The sequence below is a fragment of the Strigops habroptila genome, chromosome Z (genome assembly GCF_004027225.2).
Source record: "Strigops habroptila isolate Jane chromosome Z, bStrHab1.2.pri, whole genome shotgun sequence".
NCBI classification, from domain to species: Eukaryota; Metazoa; Chordata; class Aves; order Psittaciformes; family Psittacidae; genus Strigops; species Strigops habroptila.
The window spans coordinates 77,687,561-77,703,272 of NC_044302.2; the positions used below are offsets into that span (position 1 = coordinate 77,687,561).

Genomic DNA, 15,712 nt, shown 5'->3' on the forward strand with positions numbered 1-15,712 from the left:
TTTGTTGTTTTGTTGGGGTTTTTTGTTGTGTTTTGTGGTGGGTTTTTTGGTTGGGTTTTTTAGTTTTGGGGTTGTTTGGGGTTTTTTTATGTAACAAGCCAATCATTATTCCTTACTTAAATCTGTACTATGCATTCCTTTTATTACACTTGGGTTTCCAGATCTTTTGTATACTTCAATTCTCTGCTAAATATAGAGACATGTTCTTAAACTGAACTGAAATTCCTCATCTGGAGAAAAATTGCACCGGCTTGTACAGGTTTCCAGACTCACCTACCAGAGCAGTATTAATAGCAATAGGTATTGTAGAAAGGGTGCTCAGGGGAACTATACAATCAGCTTGAGAAACAGGGGTTACTCCTTTCCTCAGAATAAGTACTTCCCTCTGCACAAGTAGAGCAGAAAAAAACCCCTCATGGATGGCACAGAGTTTCTTTGGTAAACATTCCAACTTTTGCATTCCAATAAGAAAATGTAGTTTTCTTTTATACTGAATATATTTCACACTAGCTTTATTTTAAGCCTGCAGATGTTGAAATATCTGTAATTTGATGCACTACATAGTAGAAAAGGATATGTGGCTTAAAAGACAAAAATGCATCTTAAGACTACCAGCATTTTACTTCCCTAGGAGATCTAAATACAGAAGAAAAGCTGAACTGTCTACTCCTTTAAATTCTACCATGAAAAACGTAATGGAAAAACAACTTTAAAAAAAAAAAAAGAGAAACCTAACAAATAAGTAATTAGACAGAGTTAACAACAAACATTGTGTTAGCTTACATCTCCCTCCTTCCCTCCATCAATTCAGAGAAAATTTGCAGGTATCACACTTTGTCTTGTCTTTTTACGCTATAGGGATCAACACAGAACAATTTTTGTAAATTATTTTTTAATAACAACAACAGTGAAATTATTTTTAAATAACAACAGTAGTGAGCACTGACTCAAGATACAATGAGCAGGAATCAAGCATTCTTAAGCTGCCTGACTAGCTGAACAGTTGCCACTGGTAGTACTTACTTTTGAAAGGTGATGTTCGGATGAAAATCCCAAGCCATAGACTGTATTTGCCCTGCTGTCTGCCCACTGACCAAACTTCTGGGATGTTTTAGTAAATGTCATGTTGGGGGTGATGGTGCTATTTATTATTGCCTGAAAAAAAGTAACAGCTGTAAGAAAAAGGTTTTTTGTTTTTTTATTCAAAGATCACTTAAAATTGAAAAAGCCAACACTGTAGTCAAGTATCTGTGTGTACTGAATGAGACACGCACGGGGAACTAAGGGAGCAGTTTTCTAATTCAATCACAGCTAAAATTGCAAAAGCGTATTTTCACATACATTCTGCAAAAGGAGCAAAATCGGGGGGGGGGGGGCACTTGTCTGCAATTGCAAGCAGTCATTCAACAATTAGGTCTGAAAGAAGAGCTTTAAAGCATCCGCATAGGCTAATGAGATCAGAACAGAAGAACTGGCAAAGCCCATTTTTGTCTCACAAGTGTATTTCTTTGTCCACTAAGGCAACGCCTCTCAAGCTGCAGTGCAATCGTCACTGTTGCATTCCCCCACCCCCACTGCATATGCAGTTCTCAGGGAAAATACACAATAAAACAATGGAGACAATTTCTTTTTAAGTTTCTATACTAAAAGAAACTGGTTTTTCTTTATGTACACACAGGCATGTCTAGCAGTGACAGGGTCATACACCAACTATAGAAGAAGAGCTACTCTTGGAATCATTTTCCTTCTGTAGTTGTTGTTCTATACAGGATGGCAGAAGCACATCCTCCAGCATACAACTTCTGTTAACATAAACAAAACAGGCAACTACTAGATGATATGCTGGTTCCACTAAGAGCAACTAAAGTTTTACCACAGATTTCAAAAGTATTTCCGTCACATTAAAGTTTGCAGAAGTGTTCACGGGAAGGCTGGATGTGGCTTGAAGCAACCTGGTCTAATGGAAGGTGTCCCCGCCCATGGCAGGGGGTTGAAACTAGATGATCTTCAAGGTTTCTTCCAACCCTAACCATTCTAGGATTCTGTGGTTCTACAATATTCTAAATCTACAGTGTAGAACTGTCCAGCTGACTTAAATTATGCCAGTATAAAGCCTTATAGTGACAACAGTTTATTTAACTGTTAACAGTTAAAACTAAAAAAGTGATGGTTAGTAGTTTACAACCAGCCAACATGAACCAGAAAGACTAGCCATAAACACAGCTACCATCAGCATAAAATTTCCTCTGAATTCTACAGGGCAAGCCTGAAAAATTACATCTGAGGGGCCAGCTAAGCTCACAAACAGCTCCTATGTGCATATGGTTATTCTTAAACGAAGTGGTGAAGAGGAGTATTGCAAGAAAAATAAGCAGAACACATTGTATCGTAGCAAAGACACTGCAGCACAGCTAAATTTAACAAAACTGACATCTTCTGCAGTGGCTCTGGAGGTTCCACTATACCCATATTCACTTAGAAGAGCAAATCCAGATGGAGCTGAGGATATCAAGCAGGCAGTTCTCTCTCATAATCTTTGCCTCAAAGTGCAAGTTTTGGCTACCATTGTGAACAATCCCTGCAAAAATTTTGAATGCCTGGAAGCTTGCATTTGGACCTATGAGCCTCATCAGATCAAGTATTTGCTGTGTGATCAGAGACTGAAAAACCATCTCCAGCATTAACTGTCCACAACAGGTCTCCTCAGATTTTCATATAGGAGAAGCTGGCCAGTGAAGTCAGTGGCAATTCAAACATCATTCTCCTTTCCTTAGACATAGGGTTCGGAGCCCAGATAAAGTCAGCAGGCTTGCAGTTACACTATGGACTCCAAATGACCTCACACAAAACTGCTATGCCATATTTGACAGAAAAAATAATGTGAGACAGGGATGTAGACTTCTTGGAAAGGAGGAGTTCTGCAGCTCGCTCTTTTCTTGTTTTCTTGTGCACTGTTAATGCTTGGAAGTGCATTTTTGACATAAACTGGTGGAAGCCCAGAACAGAGCTGTGCAAATTCACTTAATGCTCAACCTCTCTTGCTGTGGCAGCTGTCAGCAGTAATATGCTGGAAATCAAATATCCTGTGGACAGTGTATAAATGAGTATTCCTCCCAACTCGAGCTCTAGCTATGTTGTCTAGCTTGCTTAAGCCCTAGGTTCCATCCATTGCTGGTTAATTTGAATGCGCATTACAGATTTCATTGTGTATATTATGTGATGGATGTAACTTCCTTAATGCAGAAGATGACTTTGAGGTCAGGGACTTATGACCTCCAAGCAACAGGCACGTTGCAAGCTTGCAGGACTAGCATTTGCTGCAGTGTCAATGGCATATGTGGTTGCAAATTAAAAAACCATGGAGCAAAAAACCTTGGAGAACCAACCAGCTTTTAGCTGAGACTGCCCCCTGCTTCAAGCTGACCACATGGCTGGCTGCACAAAAGAGAATCCAGAACAAGCTGCCTGGACCATAATGGGATATCTGTTTTGACAGCAGTCTACATTTAGGCTGGGTTACAATGACTGTCAACTTGCTTCTTTGCAATGGAGAAAGGTTGGGAAAAAAAGTTTTTTAAAACTAGTTGTAGTAGTTAATGAGAAAGAGTTGCTGTGATTCTTTCCTTTATTTTCCAGAAGAGAAAAAACAGAAGGCTCCACTCCAGCACACAATATTAGTCCAAAGACAGCAAGTTTCTCACTGGGAAAACTAGATTCAGATCCCAGTGATACAAAAAAGAGTTTTTTCGTTAGACTTACTAATTCCAAAAAGAAATAAGGCTTTCAATCCTCTCAATTAAAAGCATTAGTATGCTGGATCTCTCATGTGCTAAACTAATTATGCTTTTAAAAAGTGCAATGCTATAGCATACTACAGATATAGTCAGTTTCAGCTACTTCTACAAAAGTCTAGATATGAACCCTTCATATCTTCATCTTAAATATTAATCATTTTTAAAATTAAAATTTATAATTAAGCCTGTCTTGCCTACTCAAATAGGTACTACTTTAACTGTCCTCCTCTATGCCAGATTTGACTGTACAGTTACCAGCGTAACAAGTGTCAAATATTTCATCAACTTTGAAGAATGTTGTTAGCACAAATGCACAAGAACATCTTAAAACCAGAAGAGAGTCAATCTGACAGGCAGACATTTAGCTTTTGAAGAAAACTGATTTTGTTATCTTTAGATTTTGCTGGAATTATAAAACAGTTTTCATGTTTTCCTTTCATATTAGTTTAGCTATGAGAAAATAGGGCATGTGTCTTAGCTGTTCATTTTAGTGACTGCAAACTCAACAGCTGCAAGATATACAGCAGTGGTCAAATATGATTTTTATCTTGTGCTAAAATTGATGGCGCTAATAATTGAGACGCACAGTATTTTTTAAACTTCTTCAAAGGAAGACCATTGAAGACCTGTGCTTACAGGCCTTACTTAAAACCTGTATTTAGCATTAAACAGGTTATCACTTTAAAGTGTGACTGGTTTATTTTACGACAGTCATTAAAATGCAAAGATCATCAATTGCAGTAACACTGACAGGAGATTTGACTCAGAAATCCTATATACAAAGCTCACGGAACCTACAGACTGGAAAACTTCTCTTTTCCAGGATCTTCTCTAGCTTTAGATGAGCACACATTATTAGGGGTTTTTTCCTACCTTGCATCTGTGAAAAAATTACCAGAGCATTAACTAGTACTGCATGAACCACATTACTTGATCTTCTTTCTTTTCTCAGTGACTGCCAGAGACTGAACGGAAAAGAGCAGGATTGTGGGAATAATGCTACTATCTGCAGCGTTACTGGGGAAATAATGGAGGCTTCCTTCCATCGCCTAGGAGAAAAGTACTAAACCACATTTTTCGAAGGAGCTATGAACTGACTATGTAATTAAGGAGAACTGAAAGCCTTAGCAACTGCTTAATGCTGTCATGTCATATTGTATAAGAAATTTTACTTTTCAGACTTTCTCTTGATTCCTGGAGCGGTAGGAGAAGGCAGCTGCATGACCTTGAATTCTATCAGACTTTTTGCATCAAGAGCATCCCGCTATGGGTAACAGGGATTCACATGCTCTATGCGACTATAAAATTTGGCATGTACACTGAACACCTTACGGTTCTGGAACGTTTTCTGGAGTCAAGTTAGAGGGAGCTGCATCTTTTCTTGTGCAAGGTATTTTAAGAGGAGGCTGTAGCATCAGAAAACGTTACACCGAATGCATTAAAAATAAGCTGAACTTACTTCTGTTGGACATATCTTGTCTGAATCTTGCTCACAGACCCACTGATACAGAATAAGGAAAAAAAACCCCTCCCTCAAAATACACCAAAGACCCCCACAAATAAATTCAAATGGAAATCTGCAATGTACAATAGCATCCCTCACAGGTAACTGAAGATCATGTCTTGAAAATGTCCTGTTTTCAACAAGAGAGATTTAATGACTTTCAGAGAACTAGTAGAGAACTTAAATTTTATCCAGGAATCCTACTGAAACCCACTCACGTAAAGAGAGAGAAAGGTGTGAGACAGAATAGGATTATCACTCAAATTCAAAGCTTCTTTCTCTCAAACTTTCCTTACTGCAGTGTAAGTGAACGCTCATGTGAGTTGCCATCACTTCCTGACTTAATGTGCAGCACCTGCACCACTGTAACTGAACAGCCACATTGACATCATTCTCTCCACCATACAGACCCACAGGGTGCTGTAAACGCCACCAGCACCAAGGTATACAATAAAACCTGGTTGGATCTATTCCCTCCAAAGGAGGGGCATGACAGCTTCAAAACCAGTATGGGTCAACAGGAGTTTTTGGCCACTGGTAACGTTTGAGGCGTTTTCGATGTCAAATTTGTCTTTCAAAAAGCCCACAAAATCATCTTTATAGTTTCATTTCAAAACTTACAACGGAAATTAAACTGCATAGCTTATGTCTGCTCAATTAACAATATAAGGCATTGCAAACTCAGATGCCAACAGTGTTACTGACACCCAGCTGTATGCCATGTAAAAGAGACACTACCCGGATGTACTCCAATCTTAAGAGTGCTTTATATGTACATTTAGCCTTTCGTACATACTATATTGTATATGTGCAGACATGTTAAAAAAGATGGGGTTTCGATTAAAAATCAGAAAAAAAAAAAAAAACCAACTCAGAATTATGCTGAAAACCTCCTTAAAATTCTTCCATGGGTCCCCCTGCTATATATCTGTGTGTTTCAGAGCAGTGTTGTGATGCCTAAAACAATGGGTCTGTCTTAATCTTGACTGGGATTGTAGATCTTAGTCAGACATCTAACACTTGGATGAAAACATTATTAGGACTGCAGCAATCACAGAGAGAGTAAATGAAAGTGATAGATTGCATTACGAACATACCTCGCCAACAGTACTGTAATTGTAAAGGAAATACTGCAGTAGGCAAAAGATCAAACAAATAGATGAACAACTGCTTGACAATTTAACTCAGCAGCCACTTTGTAGGAGTTGAAGCATTGGTCAAAGGTAGAGGAACCCCAGTGGGTACCAGAATAAGGATTTTGTAAACTGCATATCAGTTAAGGTGCTATGGATTACCACTGGTAGTCTTGATTTCTTGTTTTAGAGCATTTAGCTCCAATCCCAAAGTGTTTATAAACAGTCACACAAAGATATTTTAATTATTTAACAGAACTAAAAGACTCATTTGAAGGAAGACTGGGAAGGGAAGAAACAAACTAAGATTTAAATTTGGAAGAATGATGGCAGGCTTTGATACTAGAATCTCAGTCATTTAAAGTATCATATAGAGATCTTTTCTATGCAATCTACTTCTATATACTCCTTCATGATAGAAATTCTCCTTCCTCATTTAAAATAGCAATAGTCTAGATATTTTTAAAATCAACCTTCCATAAACAGCCACAAAATCTCTGTGAATACTTCTATGCTCTAATGAAGTATTTCACTACAAACATAATGAACTGATGTTGCAAATGAAAGTCTCTTGAAAGGATTTCAACTTTTGATTATATTCTGTATATCTTCAATGTCCTTATTGCAGAGGTTTTCCGGTATGCTGTTTGTAAAGTTACTGGTTTTATACCCACTTGGGATAGAAACCAAGGAATAGTCACATGTTTTCTCCATGTCAAATTAATTTCTTAGACAAGGTTTCTTACGTCAACAGCTCAACATATTATCCTTCCTAATTAAAAAAAGAAAAAAACACACACACCCCCCCAAAACAAACCAACCAACCAACCCACCCAACAAAAACATCCCCCCCCAAAACACAAACTGAAACCAACTGAGTTTTGGTAAAAGCTTACCATGGAGAGCTTTATTAGGAAGGAATCCTCACATTCTCTACAGCACAAATTGGAAGATTACATAACAAAGGATTTACTAAGTGATTATGGGCACCGAACAGATGTCCTTCATAATGCTGAAGCCAATGATATTGATAGAACATTGAATGTGGAGATGATAGGAGATGAAAACAGGTTTTTGTAATCCTACTTGTACTTTACAGTGCATCTCACAAGGAATGTATTTTTAGACTGCTCATAATATTAAATAACTGGTCATCACTTAAAATCAGCAGCAGATTTATCAAAGTAAATATGAACGCATGGAAAATAGCATTTTCAAATAAACACTTAAACATGCAATGACGCAATGTTACCATTTTAACATGTCAGTAATCCGTTACTCAGATAATGACAGCGCATTTGAAAACATACGTGAAAGATATCAGTCTAGAAAATAAATTAAAAAATTGATGAAGCAAAAAAGTTTTCAGAAATAAAACTTACCTTTGCGCCATCCAAACTGATTATCCTGTAGACATTCCTTGTGCTGTCATAGAAGTAGGACACAGTGACAGCATGCTTGCTGGTGGGAACCCAGTTCTTCTTAGTGTTTGGGTCAATCTGGAAGACATGAGCTCGGGTGCTGAAGATAGGTTGTTCCCTGAAGGATAAAGTAAAAGTAATGAATCTAATTTGTACATAATATTATTGCACACAAGTTATCTGACAGTTGTGCCCACTGGGATGTGCACATTTCATTTTGCATGATAATTTCTTTCCTAAGAGCATCTGTATGTGTTGCTGCATAGAGCGGATAAGTGCGTTTATATATGCAAGCAAACTGCAAGCCTTCTAATGCAAAAATCAGCACCCAGCTCTACAGTCAGATAAAGACAGACTTCTCTAATACAGATTCAGCCCTTTCCCATCATCTCTGCCAGGCCTTCACCCTCCATGTCTATACCTTTAAACTAACTGGCACTAAAGTTGTATGTGTTACTTCATCTCATTACAGTGCAAAATGTGGATGACTTTAAAACCCAATCTTCTCTAAAATCTTTTAATACTCTATCATTCTAACCAATTTTAGGTGATAATCTGAAACTAAACTGTCCGATTCCATGCAATTACTCTAAAACTAACATTAATTATGGCCAGGAACACATGTTGGGAAACCCTCACTCTTTGGAGCTTCACACTTGAACATTTTCATAGCAACACTAAATATGTGTAACATACATAGTACAAAGTTAACTGCTTAGCAAATTAAACTACCTACTGTGCTTTAGAATTTACAACTTTACAGAAATCTACAAATATTTTAGTGTCACTAAAATGGCTTTCAGTTTAAATTTAGCTACATTTGAGAGACAAATAGATTGCTGTATTCTTCAGAGAATGTTGCTATCAAACCCAAAGATATTAAGTACCAGAACTTTGAGTTTGATTTAACTTTTTAGGTTTTTGGACTCTCTTTGTTTTCTCTATTTCCAGGATGTGAAGAAACACATCCTTTCTCCTTGACCTTATCTCCCTTTAAGAGGTCATTTTTTAATACATTTTTATGCCCAAAATAAAAGCAAAAGAAAAAACTAGGATTTTGGATATTCATAATCCAAGGGTTTTAATCTGGCCTCATTACAAAGGGGTGCAGAAATATCTCTACTGCTTGGCAGCAAGAGCAGCTGAGACCAGCTGCTTTCAGCAGCTGAATGGCATTACTCAGCTGGAAGTTAAGGCTCCTTGACGCTCACCTGCCAAGAGATGTGATGTTCTCCTGTGTTGGGTGTTGGAAGAAGTGACAGAAAGTATACAGAACATTTCAATGAAAGCAGAAGGAGAAGGAAGGCAGGCCAGGGGTATCACTGCACATGCTAGTCCTCCATACAAATGTCATTACACTCTCAGCAGCAACACATTTTCTCCTTCTAAATCACCAAGCTGTAAGAGATTGGGTAGTTGTTTTCCTAATCCAAATCCCTTGCACACAAACAAAGGTTATGCAGAGGAGACTTTAATAGTCCTTTTGTTTAGCACAATCTTCATGCTAATTCTTGCCGCTCTTTCCAATATCTACCTCACTTGGAGTACTGTGTACAGTTCTGGTGTCCTCAACATAAGAAGGACAGGGAGCTGTTGGAGCAAGTCCAGAGGAGGGCCATGAGGATGAAAAAGAGGCTGGAGCACCTCCCATATAAAGACAGGCTGAGAAAGTTGGGGCTGTTCAGCCTGGAGAAGAGAAGGCTGCGTGGAGACCTCCTAGTAGCCTTCCAGTATCTGAAGGGGGCCTACAAGGATGCTGGAGATGGACTCTTCATCAGGGACTGTACTGATAGGACAATGGGTAATGGGTTCAAACTTAAACAGGGGAAGTTCAGGTTAGATATAAGGAAGAAGTTCTTTACCGTGAGGGTGGTAATCCACTGGAACAGGTTGCCCAAAGAAGTGGTAAATGCTCCACCCCTGGCAGTGTTCAAGGCCAGGTTGGATGGAGTCTTGGGTGACACAGTTTAGCGTGAGGCATCCCTGCCCATGACACGTGGGTTGGAACTAGATCATCCTAAGGTCCTTTCCAACCCTAACTGTTCTATGATTCTATGATACAATTATTTCTTCAATCATGCTTAAACTTCAGTTGTTGTCTTCAATATAGATACATCTTTGCATTCACCTCCCAGTTAAGCATATCCAAATGTGACACTCAATTCTGTCACAGTACAGTACATTGCACTACTGGGTATAAAATACCACAGGTTAGGATTTCGGTATGTAAAACGTAGGCAAAAACTATACAACTAAAGCAAGTGAGAGTGTCAGTAAAACATTGATTTTTCAGCCCCGAGTTGTTGCTTTCCTGCACTGTCAGCACAAAAATCTTCCACAGGCCCAGCTAAATATCCTCAATGTGTTTGATGAGATGGCCTGCATATCCCTGCTGATTCCCAAGCAATGTTGCTCAAAGACATGCCAGAGCACTTTGCAGAGCATATTCTGGGGTCTGGCATAGACACTATAGTAAGGTATAGAACAGCAAAAATTAAGCTTACTTACACTTTTTTAATTGCTTCTGATAAGACTAGAGTTAGTCTTTTCTTTCCATGTTTTAATTGAAACTATAGCTTTGCTGAACAGCAAGCTGTCTACACTCAGAAAAAAAACACAGCTCCCTTTGTTAAACTAGTTGCATAAATAGTAATTTTGCCAGATTACTGGGGTAATCAAGGATTTTCCTGACAAAGATGCTAAACTTCAGACACCTCTACAATGAGACCTATGCTTTGACACTTGATGATGAACATTTATGATTATTTCTTTGAACAAATGGAAGTTATGCACCTTAATGTCTACAGGACTAAATGTGTTATAGAATCAGTCACTGATGTGCCACTCAAGTCCTTTGAAGCTGCTGTACAATTAGGCCATCTGTACTTTGCTGTAGCAACATACTATAAGAGCTACTCAAATTTTCGATTCGTTAAAACAGTCAGAAACAAACAAAAGGTAATATATAAGACACATACAAGATTTGTAACTTCGGCTAATGAATCTCTACTCAACTTTTTGTTCTTCCATTATCCCCACAGGAGATGATGCCCTCCTGTTCTGGAAGTTTCAATTAATTCAGTTGAAGTAATATTAGTTATTGCTAGGAGTATTAGTATCGGTTAAATAAGCAAATAGTTTCCTTTTGCCTTGCAAAGTACTCAGGCAATATATATATAAATTATATTGCATTTTATAAAATATACATATATTTAAAAAAATCTACTTTTGCCTATAGAGTTGAGATAGAAACAAGAGAATGGCTTCAAATAAGAAAAAAACAATCCTGTAAAAAAATCTTATCAGTTTCGTACCCTTCCCTCTCTACTCCTCCTTTTTCAGCTTTCTCTTGTTGCTCTTTCATTACCAGAAACTATTTAGTATTCATTAAAGACACTAATAGGTACTAATACAAAAACTCATTGCTAATTACAAAGAGACGTAATTAATTTTTTTCAGAAATGTTCTGATGCTGAACAAAAAGAACAGAAACTAACAAGAATGCCATAGTAACTCAGTTCGACTATTAGAAATGTCTGCTCAGGCATGGCAGAAACATTAAGGCTAATATGCTGCTGTTCTTCATTGGCCTAGACTGCAACATTACAGTGGTCAAACACAAACTAAAAAGAAGTAAATGCCAAGTCCTCCTGGACTTGAGTGGCAATGTGAGGACTAAAGCTGCATAAGTATCACTTAGGCAGGTAGAGTCACAACAGGTTTTTTTCATCACTGACACAGAAATCCATTCATTGATATATGATCAGTCCTAGAATAGGCTTAGGAGAAAAACCTATCTATTTTTTTGACATATCTGGCACTTCGAGATCTTGCCAACACTACTGCTGAAGACCTCCTTCCTCTTATTTCTTTCCCCACACTGTTGTTTACCATGACTCCAAAGTTATTTTCATTGCCACATCTACAACTTCTCAAGGCTTGGATTCTGCTGCTTCAGTTATTGTAAAAACTGTAAGGCCACTGAAAAGGAGGTAAGATCTTCAACATTAGTTGATGTGCCTACTTGCCTCCCCTAATGGTGTGTTAATGATGCTAAAAAAAACTTTTAAAAAATTACACACACATTTTGCCATTCCCCTGCATTCTGGGCTAAACTGACATGGTTTTGGTAGGAAGGGTGCTGCATTGTGTCAGCAAGGTCACAGTGACAAGGTCAGCTATTTTCTCCAACCAGCAAGACAAAATAAGCAGGTCCAGTGTGATGGGGTCCTCCTACTCAGCTCAGCTTTGATGGCTATAAAGTATCTGTTGAGTACAAACATTGAGTCCATGAGAATGAGCATTTATGTCAATCATTTCAGCAACTTCTATTTCCCTGATATGGGCCTTAAAAGCTTCAAGGTGCATTATCCAGACTTACTGGTTTTGATACTCCTAGAGTCCAAATACAAGACTGTTTTCAAGACAAGTCCAACAAAACGTGCTCTGGAGGTGCTTTTCATTGCTTTTGCAACTTGCAAAAGAGCAAGATCCCACCCTTCAGATTTCGGCCTCAGTTTCAGAGGAAAATGATACCCAGAGCACCCAAAAACAGGATAACACCCCTGTTCTCAGAACTGGAGTACAACCACACTCCACTTTCCCAATCCACAGTGCAGACTAGACTTAAAAGAGTGTGCTGCCCTCAGCCTATTAGGAGCCATGGGCACAATAAACCCTGTTACATGGCAGCCTGCATGCTTAGCACACACACTCTGCCCGTCCTAAGGACTCCAAACATTCTCAGTAGGCATCACACGCATGTTTCTACAGGTGGTAATTCTGCACAGCAAGTTCTGAGCTTCTGTAGTATTTGTCATCCAAGGTAACTTCTCCCCCTATCAGCCAACATGAATCCCTTTCATGATCTCTCAGGCATTTGCTGATTATCCTCAGGTGCCAGGTAGGACAAAGACTCTTCTGCTTTTTCATAATGACAGCATACTAAGACTACAGCCTTCTCCCAATGCCCTGCTACACTTTTAAAGAATACTCTCTCTAGGTTGTTTTTAAAGCTGTAACAAGCTTTGGTTACTTTAAGCAGCTTGAGGAGAAGAGATATTTCTGAAAAGAAATAAAGACAGTGATTAACAGTGCAGCTGTAGTCAGAACTGATTTGTCTATATGGCATCCAAACACAGACAATGATTTCTTAGAAGTCTGAACCAACAAGACCTGCAAACACAGTTCAAAGCAACAGAAAACCACAGAATTTTCCTTATTCCTGAAAATGCTATGAATTCTGACAAGTACTGTATACGGTACCTTGTATTGCACAACATTGCCCTCATGTTGTATGGGAACTGTTCTGAAATAAAACCTTTTTCTTGGAGAGGAAGTGACTGACAACTGCCATCTTGAAATAAAAATTAAAATGATTAAGTACCTGAACAAAACACACTCAGCACGCTTATGAAATGAGTACATCAGAGGATTTTGCTTTCTATATTACATACACCTAATGTTCCAAAGCAAGCTTTCAGATAGTAAAAAAAAGAAAGAGGAAGTTACAATCAAGCAACCAGATTAAAATCTCTCCCATACCACCAGCAGATTATCTATTTTTACATTTACATTCTTAGACCTACTTTTGCTACTGTATTTTGGGTTTAAGTCAGATTTCCTCATGGTCAGCAAAAGCTTAGAAAGTCATTCCCAAAAATCTTGGTAACTTTTCTGTATTCAGTTAGAAGTTAATATATACATTTGCCTACTTGCCTATTAAGTTCAATGGCTTCTTAGAAGATGTTCTATGGCTATATAACTCTGCACAGAGCACTGCCTTCAAGCTTCCTGCTAAGCTGTTTTGTTCCCATTGAACAATGAGCTTTCAGTACTAGATCTTTAGCCACTTCTAACTCGGCATACCATCATAAATTATGCCATCAATTTTTCAGTATTTGAAGGGAGAAAAGATTCCTCTGTGACTATTAGGAGCTGAACACTCGCTATCTCAACAAGCACTTATTTCGACCTGACTTCTTATTTTCATAAAATTCTCAGAAATCTATTATCTTTGAAATGTCAGTGGTCCTATAAAGACTAGTTGAAATTTGAGAGCGGTGCAGACAGGAGCGGGGACAGTTGCACTGCATTTGCATACCTTTAAGCTCTAGACTCTAAGGAAAAAAAAAATCTTAACATTTTACTATGGGCTAAGAAATATATGCAAAACACATGTATACAGCTGAGTGAAGAGAATATAGTTTAATACAAGCTAGACTAAATTTGATGCTATGAGGAGACAGAACTCTAATGAAGTCAGCAATTATAGAGTTTCATTGGCAGAAAAATTGCCTACTTATGCTTATTTGTACCAATAAATAGAAGTGTCTGTATGACACAGGAGACAAGTCAGGAGAGCAGGTAACTTCAAAATGTAGGGCAGAAAACATTCTGAAATCGATTCCTTCTGATAACATTTTGGCATATCCACTGATGTGGATGGCATCTTTATGAGCATGTAATCCTACAAAATAGTCTATTCAGGAAAAAAATGAACCACTCTGTAGGTGCCAATCTCAACTAAATGCTCAGGAAGCTGTATGTTCTTCTAGAGGAAGAAGAGAGAGAAGAAAGGCAGAGGAGTATCCTGCAAGCAGGCACTGTAAGACAACTGCAGACAGCACTTAAAATTTATAGTCATCATATAAAATTACAAGAGCTAGGATTACCATACCTTGGGAAATAAGGCTTTTGCTATTAAACAAACCAAACAAAAACCAAAACCCAAAAATCATAATTATGAAGAGCAATGAGAAAAGTTCATTTAAACTCATTGCTCTTCTGCCTAAGCTTCCCATTCATAAGAGAGAGTGAAGGATATTGTTACTAGTAAACTTTATAATAGCAAAGAGCTTCTTCCATGGCACAGATATAAATTAACTGTAGCACTGCACAGAGATTACAGTCTCACAAATTCAGTAGCATCTAGACCATGGAAGCCGGCAGAGTTGCAAGCACAGGACTCTGATGTGTGGCGTCCCTCAGGGGTCACTGTTGGGACCGATCCTGTTCAACGTCTTTGTTGGTGACATGGACAGTGGAATTGATGCGCCCTCAGCAAGTTTTCTGATGACACCAAGCTGTGTGGTTCGGTTGGTACGCTGGAGGGAAGGGATGCCATCCAGAGGGACCTTGACACGCTTGTGAGGTGGCCAATGCCAACCTCATGAAGCTCAACCAAGCCAAGCGCAAGGTCCTGCACCTGGGTCAGGGCAATCCCAGGCACAGCTGCAGGTTGGGCAGAGAAGAGATTCAGAGCAGCCCTGCGGAGAAGGACTTGGGGGTGTTGGTCGACAAGAAACTGAACAATGGTCCAGAGGAGGGCCACAGAAATGATCAGAGGGATAGAACACCTCTCCTGTGAGGAAAGGCTGAGAGAGTTGGGCTTGTTCAGCGTGGAGAAGAGAAAGCTCTGGAGAGACCTTACAGGAGCCTGCTAGTACCTAAAGAGAGCTCATAATAAAGACTGGGGCAGACTTTTTAGTTGGGTGCTTTGTGATAGGACAAGGTGGTTTTAAACTAAAAGAGGGTGGATTTACATTTTTACCACAAGGGTGGTGAAATACTAGAACAGAGAGGTGGTAGATGCCCCATCCCTGGAAACATTCAAGGTCAGGTTGGACAGAGCTGAGCAACCTGATCTAGTTGAATCATAGAATCAACTAGGTTGAAAAAGATCTGTTCCTGCTCATTGCAGGGGGGCTGAACTAGATGATCTTTAAAGATCCCTTCCAATTCAAACTATTCTATGATTCTATGTCCCAAGCAGCAGAGCTGGCAGTGTGCGCTCACAGCGCACAAAGCCAACTGTGACCTGGGCTGCAGCAAAAGGAGCATGACCAGCAGGTCGAAGGA

At 38.9% G+C, this 15,712-nt stretch overlaps 1 protein-coding gene across 2 annotated transcripts in view; it reads right to left on the bottom strand.

Annotated features, from left to right (window-relative positions):
- Positions 1–15,712, bottom strand: part of HOMER1 (homer scaffold protein 1) — a 94,035-nt gene that overhangs the window by 60,294 nt on the left and 18,029 nt on the right. For both annotated transcript variants that reach the window (XM_030470903.1, XM_030470902.1), the window contains exons 2-3: positions 7,814–7,970; positions 1,024–1,155 (exon numbers count right to left, since the gene is read on the bottom strand). In XM_030470903.1, the coding sequence (XP_030326763.1) occupies positions 1,024–1,155; positions 7,814–7,970 (289 nt within the window). The remainder of the gene's footprint in view (positions 1–1,023; positions 1,156–7,813; positions 7,971–15,712) is intronic.